The following is a 14893-nucleotide window of genomic DNA, read 5'->3' as shown; positions in this document are numbered from 1 at the left end:
GGTATTTCAAGCATTCTGACTTATTAACACAGTTATAGAGTTGTTTCCTCATGCTAAACGTAGGCAAAGTGTCAAAAATGCAGTTGGGCGTGTTTCAAAGTATTTCTGTGCCGAATGCACTTCGCCAGGGTTCGTCCAAGTTTCGGCTAATTTTTTTCGATTACGGTTCTAACTGACGTTTCAGGGGTTTTCGATACGTATCACTTCTTTATATGGGCTTCCGCCGGAAAACTTCCCCCGGAAAACCCCGCCCAGCCGTCAGTCAGCGGGAGACGCTAGAGCTTGCTAACAGCTTATCACGCCACTCAGCTTTGTTTAATTTCAAAAGTCAACAATGGCACAACAAGAAGTGTGTTTTTGGATGTAAGGAGAAGACATCCAGCCTTATGGAAACAATGGATATAGTTTATTATCCGGATTAGCAGCGGAGTTTTGCGTGTGTGTTTGATGACGAGTTACACGTGGTAAGTAAGACTTCAGTCTTATGTTGGAAATTGGCGCGTGTATATTATATAAATGACACGAACATGTAGTGAATCATAAGTTAAAACAGTGTTGTATAGTGTTGCATGACTCGTACTCGCTCCTCCCGTGTTATAACTCCTCCTTCATTTTTTCGTACGTTATCGGAAAGATTCGGTGAAGCTAATCTTTCTTTTATAAATCTGATTAAACTAAAGACTCTTCAGAGATATAAAGGATGTCATACTACTCCATAGGTACTCCAGATTAATATCAGAAATGCAGAAACAGCGTGTGTTACGTGAGCTTTAAGGTTTGTTTCTCGCCAAACCTAACAGTATACAGTCAGATCACAACACCTGAAATATAGCTTATGGCATGAATTGCATGGATTATAATAGCCTACATTTGGGCCCGCCCATCAAACACTTTCTTCCTCCGTCACTGTTTAGTTCTTCAGTGTTTTAAATTACTATTTTATTTTTTGCGGACAACGATTTTCGGGAATAAACAGAGGTAAGAATTTTAAGACTTGGGTTAATTAAATTTAAGACCTAGGATGAAAATCTGGCCGTTTTTAAGACTTTTTATGGCCTTAAATTTAACTTTCTGAATTTTAGACTTTTTAAGACCCCGCGGGAACCCTGAGTAACTTAAAAGTAACATAAGCATTACTTTCCATGAAAAGTAACTAATTTTCACAATTAGTTAAATTTTTGTGGAGTAACTTAATATTGTAATGCATTACTTTTAAAAGAACTTTCCCAACACTACAGGCGTGTAGTGTTTCTTTACAAAGTAACTTCGCCATCTACTGTCCAGGCATGCGTAATACAGTGTTAAGTCATTTTCGCTGATTCGTGTAAATGCGGATCTTTTTGCTAGTTTACTCATGTGTATATGTAATTTTACAAAATCGCAAATCTTTTCCGTTTTTACTACATCGCTATTGTGTAAATGTATCCTAAAGGAGTGACACAACTGTGTAATAAATGTGTCTTTAATCTCTTGTTCTTGGCTTATGTTTTGGCCTCATTGTTGATTTATGGCTGTGGGAAGGTGCTATACATGTGACTGTATCGAGGCCACTGCAATTCAGTTCATAGGTCAACACCTGGAAAGATAAACCAGCCATATCCCACCCTTCTTGCTCCACTCCTCTGTGATGGCAAACAGAGATACAAGGGTGAGAAAAAAGACTGCACAGGTCAAAAGTCATTTTCATGCTGGTATGTGACCTATATTACTTACATGTACAATCAAATGTTGCTTTAGGTTTAAATGTTTTGTGTGGTCCTTTACATTTACCAAGTTATATTAGACCCTAAAACAAACTGTAAACATTTGTAAGATTTATGAGGCTTTCAAATAGTGAGTGGACTTCTTTGACATCTGCTTTTATACAGTATAAGATTGATCAAATGAGTTGGATAGAAAGATAGTTGATTTATCTCAATTACAAACACTATTAGTTAAAGCATTTCTTAAAGAAAACCATTTGAGAGTGAGAAGTGCCTGATTAGTTTGCGATTTATTATTACACATTTCACAATGGGTCCAGACAATGTCACACATTTTCAAAGCTTTTGTTTAAATTCTGCAAGTAATGCGTCACACTCGTCAAATATATTCGGCTATTCATGCACTCTAAAAAACAAACGGTGCTATATAGCACCAAAACAGTTGCTTTGGATCGTAACGATAGAAGAACCATTTTTAGTGCCATATAGCACCAGTGAAGAACCAGTGAAGCACCAGTGAAGCACCTGTGTAGAACCATATAGTGCTATGTAGAACCATATGTGGTGCTATATGGCCCCTATATGGTTCTACACTGGTGCTTCACTGGTGCTTCACTGGTTCTTCACCGGTGCTATATGGCACTAAAATGGTTCTTCTATCGTTACGATCCAAAGCAATTGTTTTGGTGCTATATAGCACCGTTTGTTTTTTTAGAGTGTGTCAGGACATTGAATAAGCTTAGAGTTAGACTAAGCTTAGTTGATCCTCCATTTTTATATCTCTTTAAACAATGCAAACAGTTTGATGAATGCTGTGATAGCTATATGATGACACAAAGTTATGCAGAATAATGACAAAGCTTGCACACATATGGCACAATACATAACATTTTGGCACAAGATTGTGGAATGTTTATGCCATTTTCTTTGTTTCACAAAGCTTCTATTGTAGAGAAAGAGCCCTCATAGATAAATAATGCCATTATAAAGCTGCCATGATTCAGTGCTGATTTTAAAACAACAGATGAGTGATACCAGTTTTGACTGGCTTTAAATGGATCTATAAGGCGTTTTGGTATTTGTACTGTACTTTATATTTGCAGTAATTGTCAGATTAAATATTTCATATTCTTGCTATTTAAATATATATATTTATATATAGATGCATTTTTAAATTAGACTTACATTACTACCACAGAAGTATTTGTTTAGCAAACGTTTCTTTGGACTGCACCGTAAATAAAAATTACAGGTAACCATAAATAAAAGCACATTCAAACAATAACATAATCATTTCTTGGTGTCATGATTATTATTTTTTTTAAATAGCTCATACTGAGAAGTGCCTGCAATCAGTTTATGCCTCTGTCACAGCGCATGCTTTAATGTTTATATGAAGAGTCCAATCCTCTTTTTGTCTCGGCTTAAAGTCTTTCAGCATCTTCATCTCTCGACCACAGTCTTTGGTCATTTCTTGGTCCCTTAGAGTTGTCGATGATGTGATTTCGTGAAGAAAGGACGCACAAAACAGTACAGGAATAACACACGGTAACATAGCGACTGGACGCTTACAAGACAGAAAGCTTGAGTATATTACACAAAAGGACACGGCACGTTTGGACTGAGTGCTTTTCAGGTCATAGGTCACACAGATACAGAGCGTCACTGGACACAAGAAGTCAAAGCTGGGTTTCAGAGGATTATGGGAAGGTGCTCATGTCAAAGGAAGACTCAATAAATTCAATACAAGTTAAGCTTAATCAACAGCATTTGTGGCATAATGCTGACATCAATTTTTTTTTTACAGGTGTGTTTCCATTGGAAGAGATCTTGAGCTCTCAGTTGCCTATACACTGCAAAAATGACTTTCTTACTTAGATTATTGTATTGTTTTCAGTAAAATTATCTATTATTTTAAATCAAGTTGTATTTTCTTGATGAACAAATGAAAATAAGTCTAGTTTTTAGACAAAAAATGCACAATTTAAGTGAATTGGTGCTTAAAATAAGCAAAAAATAATCTGCCAATGGGAGTGAGAACATTTTTCTACATTTTTTCTTGAATTAAGTGTTTAAGAAAAAAAGGTCAAATTTTCTTATCCCATTGGAAGTATTTTTTTTTTTTTGCTTGTTTTAAGCTTTTTGTCTATTTTCTTAAGCTCATTCTTAGATATTTGTACTAAAAGAAAGACATAAATACACTGCAAAAAAATTATTTTCAAGAAAAAAATATCTAAAGAATTTTTTTCTTAAACACTAAATTCAAGAAAAATTCAAGAAAAATTGTCTTACTACATTGGCAGATTTTTTGGCTTGTTTTATGCACAAAATCACTTAAATTTGATATTTTTGGTTTAAAAACTAGACCTATTTTCTTGGGTCGTTTTGCTCATCAAGAAAAAGCATCTTAATTTAAAATATTTTTACTGAAAACAAAAAAAAATACTAAGATATTATATATATAATTTTTTGCAGTGTACCAAGAAAGTCATTTTTTGCAGTGTAGGTATCAACTTTGCCTCTTCTTATATTTGTTATAAATGTTATATTATTTATTTTAGGAGAACAAATGAGACTCGTGTCTCTGTATTTATAAAAAATTATAGGTCATATTTAAATTTGAATTTAAATACGATTGCAGACCTTGGAATCTGAACAAATCTGCAGTTTTCACTTTTTTATGTTGTTGTTCAATTTGAACCAACAAATGCGATTGTTTGAGCTTAACACATTTTAACATATTGAACCATCCTTTAAAGATTTTTTTAATGATGATATATCAACAGTTTACCTCGCTTTCTTTCAGTTCTCTTTCTGACTCACTTTACTTCCTTATCTTCCTCTTTTAAGTCCCTTTAATTAAGTCTTAAAATTCCATTCATTTTCCATCCTGCGCATTTATTCCACGAGTGTTTTGCTATCGACAACCGCACCCCTCCACCACCATATCTTGGTAGTTTTTTAACACCACACGTTCCTCTTGGTCTAGATAGAGGAGAGCAATAGGGCTGAGGGCAGTGGGCACGCAGCAGGCCCGCGGCACGGCCCCGTTCACAGAGTTCACCAGCGTCTGCACCATAGCATGGCTGGAAGAATTCATATGGTCAGCCAGTGGGAAGCGGCACTCTCCCAGACAAAAGAAAGCATCGTAACCGGACGGGGCCACGATCCATTTATTCCAGCCCACGTCTTTGAAGTCCACATACAGCGGGTGTCGACGGCAGCGTGCACGCGAGAGGCGTTTGAGCTTTGCCGCCCTCCCTCCGTTGCGTTTCACCCGCTTTTCATTCCAGCCCCCCTGCCAGCCCACATCCAAGCCCTGACCCCTGTTAGCCCTAAACTTGCCCCCAGTCCATCTGCCTCTGCCTCGTCTACCAGCAGGGGTCCGCTTTTTGAGGGGTACGAACGGTTCGCTGCGCCCATCGTGGTTGTAAGTTACCAGTAGGGGTCTCTGCCTCGCCCAGCTGGGCTCATCCTGCCCCGCTGACCTGCGCACACGCAGATGTTTCTCTGTCGGAAGACTGCTGTTATCTGCAACAACATGCAGAATGAAAGATAGGCTCCCAGACTTCTCAGATATACTCTTGAACACATCTCCATGCAGCGGAAAGGTTTCCCAGAGTTCTGCGGTTGACTTTTTGTCTCTGGTCAGTCGACGTGAATGGAGAAGTCCGGGTTTTGATGCAGGGTCAGTGTCGGAGAGGTAAAGGCTGACCGTGTGAGAATTTACGTCTGGTCCTTCCTGCAGGAAGCGTAGTTCTGCCGACACCACAGTCTCGTCTGATGGAATGGAAGATAGATTGAAAGCAATGCGTAAGCGGTCGACTGCCTCTTCGTTCTCTTCTGAAGAACTCTGTAGCTCTGTAGATGACGACATGACCACAAAAAGGAGAAAGAGACTGAGTTTGTGAGTTGTAAAATACTTCTTTTCATCATGTTCCAACTCCTCCCCTATCTGGTAATGACATAATCGTCCAACTAAATAATTATACATAATTTTCTGGGAGGACTTTACAAAATGAGCTACCTTCTTCTCAACATGTTCCAAGGTGTCTACACCAATGCCAAGAATAAAGTGAAAAGCATCAGAACATTAAGTCCACAGGTAACGTTTTCAACGCACTGACTTCAACACATTTCTATGGTGTATTTGTGATAAATTTAACCGTTAAAATTACACATACCTGTGTGGTGAAAGCATCGGACCGTGTTGGCTCCTTGCACATGCTGGGAGGGGTAGCTAAACTCTGGGTCTTCAATGAGATGGTACTGCTGAGTGTGAAATCTGTACAGGTTCAGAAGATACTGGGGCACCCGTGCCTCCGGACTGGGGTTAGGGTGTGACTGTAGACCCAGGCGAGTCAGCAGAAGTTTCTGAATGGTGTGGGCCAAACTAGGCTCCAGAGGGGGGACCAGGTTTCCATTAGTCTGACTGGGATCCCCCTGGTGACCTGATGAGGCTTGAGGTAGCAGCAGGATCATCAGAACCAGTAGGCTAGCAGGGAACATGTTGGACCTGAAAAGAGGGAGATAAACAGATACTTTCAGACCATTGGAGACCACAAGGAGAGTTTTCTTTCTCTTTTTTAAACTGTTGTATTTTAATATTTTAGAGTATGTTGGATCTTTTTTTAAGGAAAGCACCATCGTTTTTCAATATTTTACTATGTTCTTACCAGAACTTAGACGAATTAATACATACCTAACTTTTTTCAATGCGTGCACTTCATCTTTGTACAGGGCATCGTGAATGTGTTAGCATTTAGCCTAGTCCAATTCATTTCTTAGGCTCCAAATCGGATAAAAAACTTATAACTATATTGTATGGCGGAAGAGCACTTAGTTTGCAGCATTTTGACCTCGGGTGCAGTAATATGGACGGAAGTTTGAGCGAGAGGGGGAGTAGTCAGGAGTGATGATGTTTCTGCGCGCCAAGTGCTGCAAACTAAGTGCCTATTTTTTATCTGCTTAAAAATCACCACATTTTATTTTTTGCCACCATACTTACTCATGTAAGAGTCTTTAAATAGGGAAAACATGGAAGTGTTTGGTGGCTTCTGAATGAATGGGGCTAGGCTAAATGCTAACACATTCATGACGCGCTGTACAAAGATTAAGTGTATGCATTGAAAAAAATAGGTATGTATTCGTTTGTCTAAATTGAGGTAAGAACATAGTAAAATATTGAAAAACAGTGGTGTTTTCCTTAAAGTTTTGAGAATTTCACTGCAAATTCAGTTTTGTCGCAGAATGATTCAACATTAACCCAAATTTTTTTTACAGTGCATATACACTGTAAAAAGTGAAAAGTTGGATCAACCCTTAAAAATTACGTCAGTTGGTAACACCTAGGTCAAGGTCAGTGTATTTGTATAGCACCTTTCCAATAGCCCTAATGCTAGCCAAAATGTTTTTTTTGTATGTTTGTTTGTTTGTTTTTTCAACTTACAATTTAAATAAACTTAATTTTTAGGTGTAACTAATTTAAGTAACTTTTTAAGTTGAACCAACTTTTCACTTTTTAAAAGAAGGTAGTGACCACATAGGATTTGTATTGTTGTCCAGACTACAGAAGTATACCTCTTACTCACCTGTCAATCAACCTATGTGGTGAAATAAAGGTATTCAACTTTTGAAAGTAAAACAAAGGATTTAGAAAAAAATCTGATAAAATCTATGATTTTACAAGAAATGCATTTACAGTAAGATGCTTGTACACTATAAAGTGTGTCTTGGCTGAGCACTTAGGATTAATTGGTAACAAACTGATACAGCAACAGCAGGTGTAAACCGGTCTCATAAGACAAAAACACTTTGATGAAGCAACCAAAACTTGATTTCATGTCCCATTTACTGCAAATGTGTTTGACCAAAGACTGTGTGCATTATATAAATATAGTGGTCATATGATGCGTTTTCATGTTTTTTTGTGTTGAGTTTTATCAAAGCAGTGATTATGGATGTTGCTATGCTTATTGTATCTTATTTCTTAAATGTTACAGTTGGCCAAACCTGCAATAATTGAGCATGCAAGCTGGTTTGGACCACAACCCCCCAGTGACGATTAAAACAAAACGAAGCATTAACCAGGTTATGCTGGTCTTTGCTGGCTTAGTTTAAGTTGGTGTATCTGCCTTATCAAACTGGGCTTCACCTGGTTTAGTCACTCTGAAATCCACCTGAAAAAAAAATGTGCTGGTAAGGTTTTAAAAGCTTAAATCTTCTACCTTTCAGTATGAGCTAATTATTACATACTGTGATCCAGAATTGTCAACCCATCAGCCCTCTGTCTCTGAATCCCCTTAATCCGTTAAAGTGCCTTTTACAAATAAGTACTTTGGTGGGGTCTAAGTGGTGTACGGTCTAATTTGAGAGCCTTTAGAAAACAAGGTACTGAGGTCCCACTCCAGACCTTTTTTGGTTCCCTTAAAGGGACACTCCACTTTTTTTTGAAAATATGCTCATTTTTTGTTTTTTACCATTTTGGAATCCATTCAGCTGATCTCCGGGTCTGGTGCTAGCACTTTTAGCATAGCTTAGCACAATCCATTAAATCTGATTAGACCGTTAGCATCGCCCTCAAAAAAAAAAAAGAGTTTTGATATTTTTCCTATTTAAAACTTGACTCTTCTGTAGTTACATCGTGTACTAAGACCGACGGAAAATTAAAAGTTGTGATTCTCTAGGCAGATATGGCTAGGAACTATACTCTTATTCTGGCGTAATAATCAAGGACTTTGCTGCCGTAACATGGCTGCAGAAAATAGGCCCCTTTGTTACTTTCAATAGCAGGAGACTATTTTCGGGCACTGCATAATATCTTAGTACACAATGTAACTACAGAAGAGTTCAGTTTTAAATTGGAAAAATAGTGAAACTCTCTGGTTATTTTTTTAGCGTGATGCTAATGGTCTAATCAGATTCAATGGATTATGCTAAGCTATGCTAAAAGTGGTACCGCCAGACTCGGAGATCAGCTGAATGGATTCCAAAACGGTAAAAATCAAATGTTTAACTCTAGAGAAGCTGGAAAATGAGCATATGTCCCTTTAAGAACGATTCAAGCAATGAACCATATACACCTTAATATGATTCTTCTATAGCATCGTTCATAATATGCCTTACAATAAATCAAACACTTTCACAGTGACCAAATACACCTTGCATCGATCTGATTCAATGTTCCTTTGATGTACAGTCGGCTCAAGTCAAGACTTGCAGAACTTTGACTCCTTCGGGAATCTCACATCATTTGAAACTACAGGTGTTAAACGCGAAGACAAGGACCTCCCACCGTCCTCTAACGCCCTCCCTCACGCTCATTCACCAAACTCCAGCCAAACCCTCAGAGGACACAGAGGGGATAAGATGCTTCCCACACGCCCACAGCATCCGACAGTAAAGTAGATTAAGTGGCTTTTATCCATCTACTTGATTGTTCCGCTCAGTGGGACCTCACGGAGGTGTAACTTACAGACAGAGCGGATCTGCTGATCGCCTCCTCTCCCATTGTGTGGATTTACGCTACATCTGCGTTACGCTGCCCCTGATTGGATTCTCCACACGTAATCCCTTCCTCAAAGAGGAGAGGAGCAATCATGCGTCGGGGAGGAGAGAAAGGTTTTATTAGATTTCAGAATGACCCCAGAACAGACGTGGGGGTTACCCCGTCAGCCAGACTCGTGCCATTACCACCGCAATGTGACCTCTGACCTGAGAGTTTCTTTTTATTATATGCACTTATCTCACTGCGCCTGCTTGCCCTCTCTTTCTTTATTGTGGTCTCTCTCTCTCTCTCCCTCCATATTTTTCCTATTTTTATTTCTTCTTATCAGTTCCCTTCCTGTTAGGCATGACTGAAATTGATATATTGTTACGGACCTACAGAGTTCTAGGAAAGGCCAGTTTTCGCTCCCTCATGTTTCCCCCTGAATTTTACCCAGAAGTCAATGGTGCAGAGCTGTTGGGGTCATGGTGCCTCTGCTTGTTGCTGATTTATCCTCCGCTGCTGTCTTCATGTTTCACGATTCGCTCCGTACCTCCATCCATCTGCTCTCCTTTCCTGTTGTTCTTCCTTTCTTTCATTCCCTAGACTGCTTTTCCTTACCTCACTTTCTTCCCTCTTTTATTTGTTATCTTTTTCTTAAAGAAATAGCGACCAAAAACATATACAGTGTTTTCAAATCTCCATGTCATTGTGTCTTACGCATCATGCAGTCATCCACATTGTTTTTTGTGTAATACTAAATTTAAGCGGTATGAGAGCTTTGTGTAGTGAAATCTTAGTCATGCATTCGAAATATTAATTTCTGCCTATAGGAAAGAAGGAAATTATAATTGAATGACGGATGCAATTTAAGATGTAAATTAATCTGTATATTAAGTCAGATCTGGCATGAATGACTTTCAGTGAAAATCAATTTATATTTCTTTCCGTTTCTCACACAAATGGTGTCAAAAAGTATTTTTTTTTCTTTTAAAGGGATAGTTCACCCAAAAATGGAAATTTTGTCATCATTTACTCACTCTCATGTTGTTTCAGTATGATTAACACAAAGGATTTTTTTTTAAAGAATATTTGTAACCAAACTGATCAGAAGCCCCATTGACTACCATGGTAGGAAAAAATAATAAAAGAAACTATGGAAGTCAATGGGGCTTCTGGTCGGTTTGGTTACAAATATTCTTCAAAATATCTTTTTTTGTGTTCATTCGAACAAATACATTTATATAGGTTGGTAACAACATGAGAATGAGTAAATGATGACAGAATTTCCATTTTTGGGTGAACTATTCAAGGTTCCCACGGGTCCTTGAAATCCTTGAAAGTTTGTGAATCTGGGGGAGATTTAAGGCCCTGGGAAGTTTTTGACAATATACATACATAGATACAGGTCATTGAAAGTGCTTGAATCTATTTTATGCAAGACGTTTTCTGAAAAAAAAAACATAATTTCCTGTGTAGTGTAGGATAGTATCATAAAAATTCTAGACTTTTTAAGCACACGTGCTAAACTGTTCACTTTAAATGCTTTTTTTGCATAGTTGTGTTTGACACATAAAAACGCCTCAGGTTATGTATGTAACTGTTGTTCCATGAGAAGGGAACGAGACGCTGCGTCTCCCTTGCCATACTTCCTGCATCCCTGTAACGCCGTCTTTGGCAATATTTCAGATAGCGATATACTTCCTGGCTCCCGCGTCACCCTGTCTTTGTCGTTAAGCCTCACCATTGGTTGAATTTAATATACACATTCAGACACACTTACCCCTGGAGGCGTCCCCAAAGTGTCACCGCAGTGACGCAGCGCGAGTTCCCTCGAAAGGGAACTTTAACAATGTATCTTAAAAGGTAACACAATGTAACCTTGCTCTCACTTGAAATGTGTCCGCACATTTAGTCCTTGAATTTGAGGGTATTGGACCTGGAAAGTCCTTGAAAGGTCCTTGAATTGGAAGTTAGCTAAGGTGTGGGAACCCTGATTATCCATTTAAGGGCTTTTTTATATGTAAGATGGAAAGGCATGTCTGTAGTTGAATATGACGCCTGTCATTTATTGTATTAATCATAGTCAAATAAAAGTATATACTCTTTTATTATTTATGAGGACAATTAAATTTCCAATAAAAAGCATTTATTCTGTTCTAATACATTCTATGTGCTATATATTAATAATCCTCCCATTATCTGTGGTTTCTTTTCTTTTTATGTAAAGCTGCTTTGCAAAGTTTTAAAAAAGCGCTATATTTGAATCACTTTTATATGATTTGTGGTGCCTTTGCCAGCTTCCGTAAAGCTTGGAAAAGAGAAATCAGCCAGTGATCAGCACTTCCCCTTTTGTTTTCCACAGAAGAAAGCATTCATACAGGCTTGGAATGACATGAGGCGAGTAAATAATGACACATTCATATTCGGGAATACTGTTTCTTTTAAAGGGACTTTCTAAAAGTAGAGCGAGTCCACTCATTTCCCCTCAAGTCATAACTGCTATAGGCACATCATGAGAAGTCCCAGATGGTGAGAGCCGTGCCTCTGTTCTGCTGCATTTAGAAGATGAAATCATTAGAATAATACTGCAGGTAGCTTGCAGGGCGGTTTTATTGGACCATATTAGCACAGACCTTTAATTTATCCCAGCTGGGCTGATTAAGAGATAATGACAGAGGCTCGGACCTCGATTTGTGCCCTATAGCGTTTAGTACAACAATCTTTTGTGACTGTAAAGTAAAGGTACGCGCTTATGCCAACACGCCTCCCTATGTTACAGTCACACGCACACATACTCACTAATACAGACTGCTATAGGAACACACACACACACTATGCTTGCCAGGTTCAAAGCTGTCTAAAGTGGTCTCCAAGGATGAGTAGAGTAGACCAGACAAGAATTTCCTCCTCCCACATAACCCTTATACCACATTAAACCAAAATATCAATCTTTATCAATTACAGATACTGAAGATAATATTTTCACATCTTTTTGGTGAAGAAGAAAATGCGTACCAACCTATGCTGCTCTTATGTGGTCTGTTAGGCTGGGCTGTTTGCTGGTTTCAAAGAGAGTTGGGGCACTTATTACTATATAAAGTTGCTTCAACTTAAAGTAAGTCACACTCAATACAAAATACTTGTAATCATATAGGGGAACCGTTTTTAGTGCTATATAGCACCTATAAAGCACCTATAAAGAACCATCTGGGGGTGATATAGCACCACTGTAGCACCAGATATGGTTTTATATAGCACAATATGGTGCTACATAGGTGCTTTATGGCATTAAAAATGGTTCCCCTATGAGTACGAGCCAGTGAACCACTTTTAGTGCTATTTAGCACCGTTGTACCTGGTTACCTTAAATTTTGAGTTAAGTCAACTTAGTAGTATTAGTTGACACTATAATGTTTACTTTTTTTGAGTTAACATTTTATGTTGAATCGACTCAAAATTGTATGGCAACCAGGTAACACTCTAAAGGTCATACAACACGATAACGTCCCAAAATGTGAGCGAAACCTCAGCTTTGCTATAAATTACTTTCTGTAGCATGTATTTTTATCATATTTACTTAGTTCGCTGTTTATTTTTACCTATACATTTCATCCTCTTTCCAGACCACACTCATTCAGCCCAGTCCCTCGTATTCACACTCGCCTCTCTTCTCCTGTCAGCTCCAGCTGATATCCAGCCACACAACTCGGACATCATTCAGTTCAGTTCAAAAGTCTTTAATGGGAACATTTGACTTTAACTGACTTTTATGACTTCTGTGGAAAAACCTGAATGGGATGCTCTGATGAAGCATCCTCTGACATGGATTTGGTGAGCAATATGTGACCCTGGGACACAAACAACTTTTTTATTGAGATTTATATATCATCTAAAAGAAGCATAATAAGCTTTCTAAGATTGTTAGCATAGAGATACAACTACTTAAAAATCTGGAATACGATGATGAAAAAAATATCAAAGAAAATCGCCTTTAAAGTTGTCCGAATGAAGTCCTTAGCAACGCATATTACTAATGATAAGTAAATTTTTTATGTATTTACGATAGAAAATGTACTAAATATATGCATGAAACATAATCTTTACTTAAGGGAATATCCTAATGATTTTTGGCATTTAAAAACTCAATAATTTTGACCCGTACAATGTATTGTTGGCTACTACTACAGCACAAACATACCAGTGTGTGGTTTTGTGGTTCAGGGTTACATATTAAGTGTGTTTTTTAATACAAATCAGATAGATCCAGCTCATGGAAAGGATATGTGACTCAGTAGTGGTTGTTTAGTTGACGTTGTTCGAGTTAATTAAGTTTAATCTTAGTCATGGAATCTAAACGCTGTTGTAGCTGAAAAAAACAATGTAAAGCTAGAGTACCTATATATACCTACCCATAAAAAAACGATTTTCTAAATATTTCAGTTTGTTCCTTAAGAAACAGACCATAAACTACAGATTTGAACCCTTATCCACACTGAAAAAAATGATTCATTGAATTTAATAAATTTTTTTAAGGTAAGTGGTTGCAATCAATTTATTTAAGCTACATTTAAACAAAAAAGATTAGTAAAGTAAAATAAAATATAAAATTTTTGTTTAAATGTAGCTTAAATAAATTGATTGCAACCACTTACCTTAAAAAATTATTAAATTCAGTGAATCATTTTTTTTTCAGTGCATGTCTTTCCTAGATTTGTAGATCTTAGTCAATGTGCTTACACGCTTAAACCAGCTATCAAAAATCTGAGATTTTGTTAACTTAAAAATCTCATTGTGTTATCTGAGCTATGCTCTCCACGTTAAATTCATACCTTTGTACTCTAACTTTGTCAAAAATGATCTCATTTTTGTTTACCCTGAAAGAGCAATCAATTTTCCTCTGGGTTATCATGTGACCATTGATGCGTTCGGGTTTGTGTGCATGTGTCGTACTCACATCCAGGTGAAGTGGGAGGTGTGCAGAGTCCATGGTTTGTCCTTGAGCTCCAGCGTTACAGACCCTCGCTTCCCATTCGCTCTTGAGGACGGTGTGGACGCTGTCTCACTCTTCCTTCTTCTCCTGGTTAGCGAGCGTGGTTAAAGCGGGCAAGAGGCAGGGCAGCACTCATCGTGTTGTGAGTGTCAGAAAAGTACTCTCTTAAAAAAAATATCCACCGGCTCTTGCTGACCGACCTCTGCTCCCCCTCACCTCCCTCCAAGAAACCGAACCGACACCACGCTGTGGTCTATCACTAACAGCACTCAAAACAGAAAGAGAGAGTGGATATTTACTGGAATAGAAAGGAATGGAAGTTGTTTGCCGGCAAAAATTCCCTCTTGTTGCTGACTGTCTACCTTCCCTTCTCAATCTGTCTGTCCTGCTCTTTTGAGCTCTCCTCCTCTTTTTCCTCCCTCTCTCTCTCTCTCTTTCTCTCCCATACCAGCTGTTAAACTCAGTTAAACTCTAATTGACTTTCCTGTCCATTCGGATCCTCCCCGATAGTGATGTCACCAAAGCCCCCCTCCCACTCTCCACCCCTTCCCCAAATCTACAACACACACACACACGCAGAAAGATAAGGTCAGGGCTGCTTTGGATACACAGTACAGGTCAGATTGCCATTTACAACTTTACATCTTAGTCTAAATGTTTCTTTTGTAGGAAACAGGAAAAAAACATCAAAGATAAAGTCGAGCACACAAT

The 14893-nt window shown here is 38.2% G+C and overlaps 1 protein-coding gene across 1 annotated transcript; it reads right to left on the bottom strand.

The window, feature by feature from the left end:
* Nucleotides 1–2428: 2428 nt before the first annotated feature.
* On the bottom strand, nt 2429–14604 carry bmp16 (bone morphogenetic protein 16). The gene is made up of 3 exons (XM_065282926.2): nt 14147–14604; nt 5888–6219; nt 2429–5564 (listed from the first exon to the last, which is right to left on the bottom strand). Coding segments are annotated over exons 1-3 (1278 nt in total). The 5' UTR covers nt 14149–14604; the 3' UTR covers nt 2429–4620.
* Nucleotides 14605–14893: the final 289 nt, after the last annotated feature.

Source organism: Paramisgurnus dabryanus, chromosome 9, assembly GCF_030506205.2.
Source record: "Paramisgurnus dabryanus chromosome 9, PD_genome_1.1, whole genome shotgun sequence".
In the NCBI taxonomy this organism is placed as follows: domain Eukaryota; kingdom Metazoa; phylum Chordata; class Actinopteri; order Cypriniformes; family Cobitidae; genus Paramisgurnus; species Paramisgurnus dabryanus.
The sequence above is the reverse complement of the archived record's forward strand: the minus strand, read 5'-3'. Positions and strand labels throughout refer to the sequence as shown.

What these genes read in the sequence shown, in the direction of transcription:
- bmp16 (XM_065282926.2), bottom strand. An exon ending in CCGATGCTTTCACCACACAG is followed by an intron (nt 5,565 to 5,887) that starts GTATGTGTAATT and finishes CGTCATCTACAG; the next exon opens with AGCTACAGAGTTCTTCAGAA.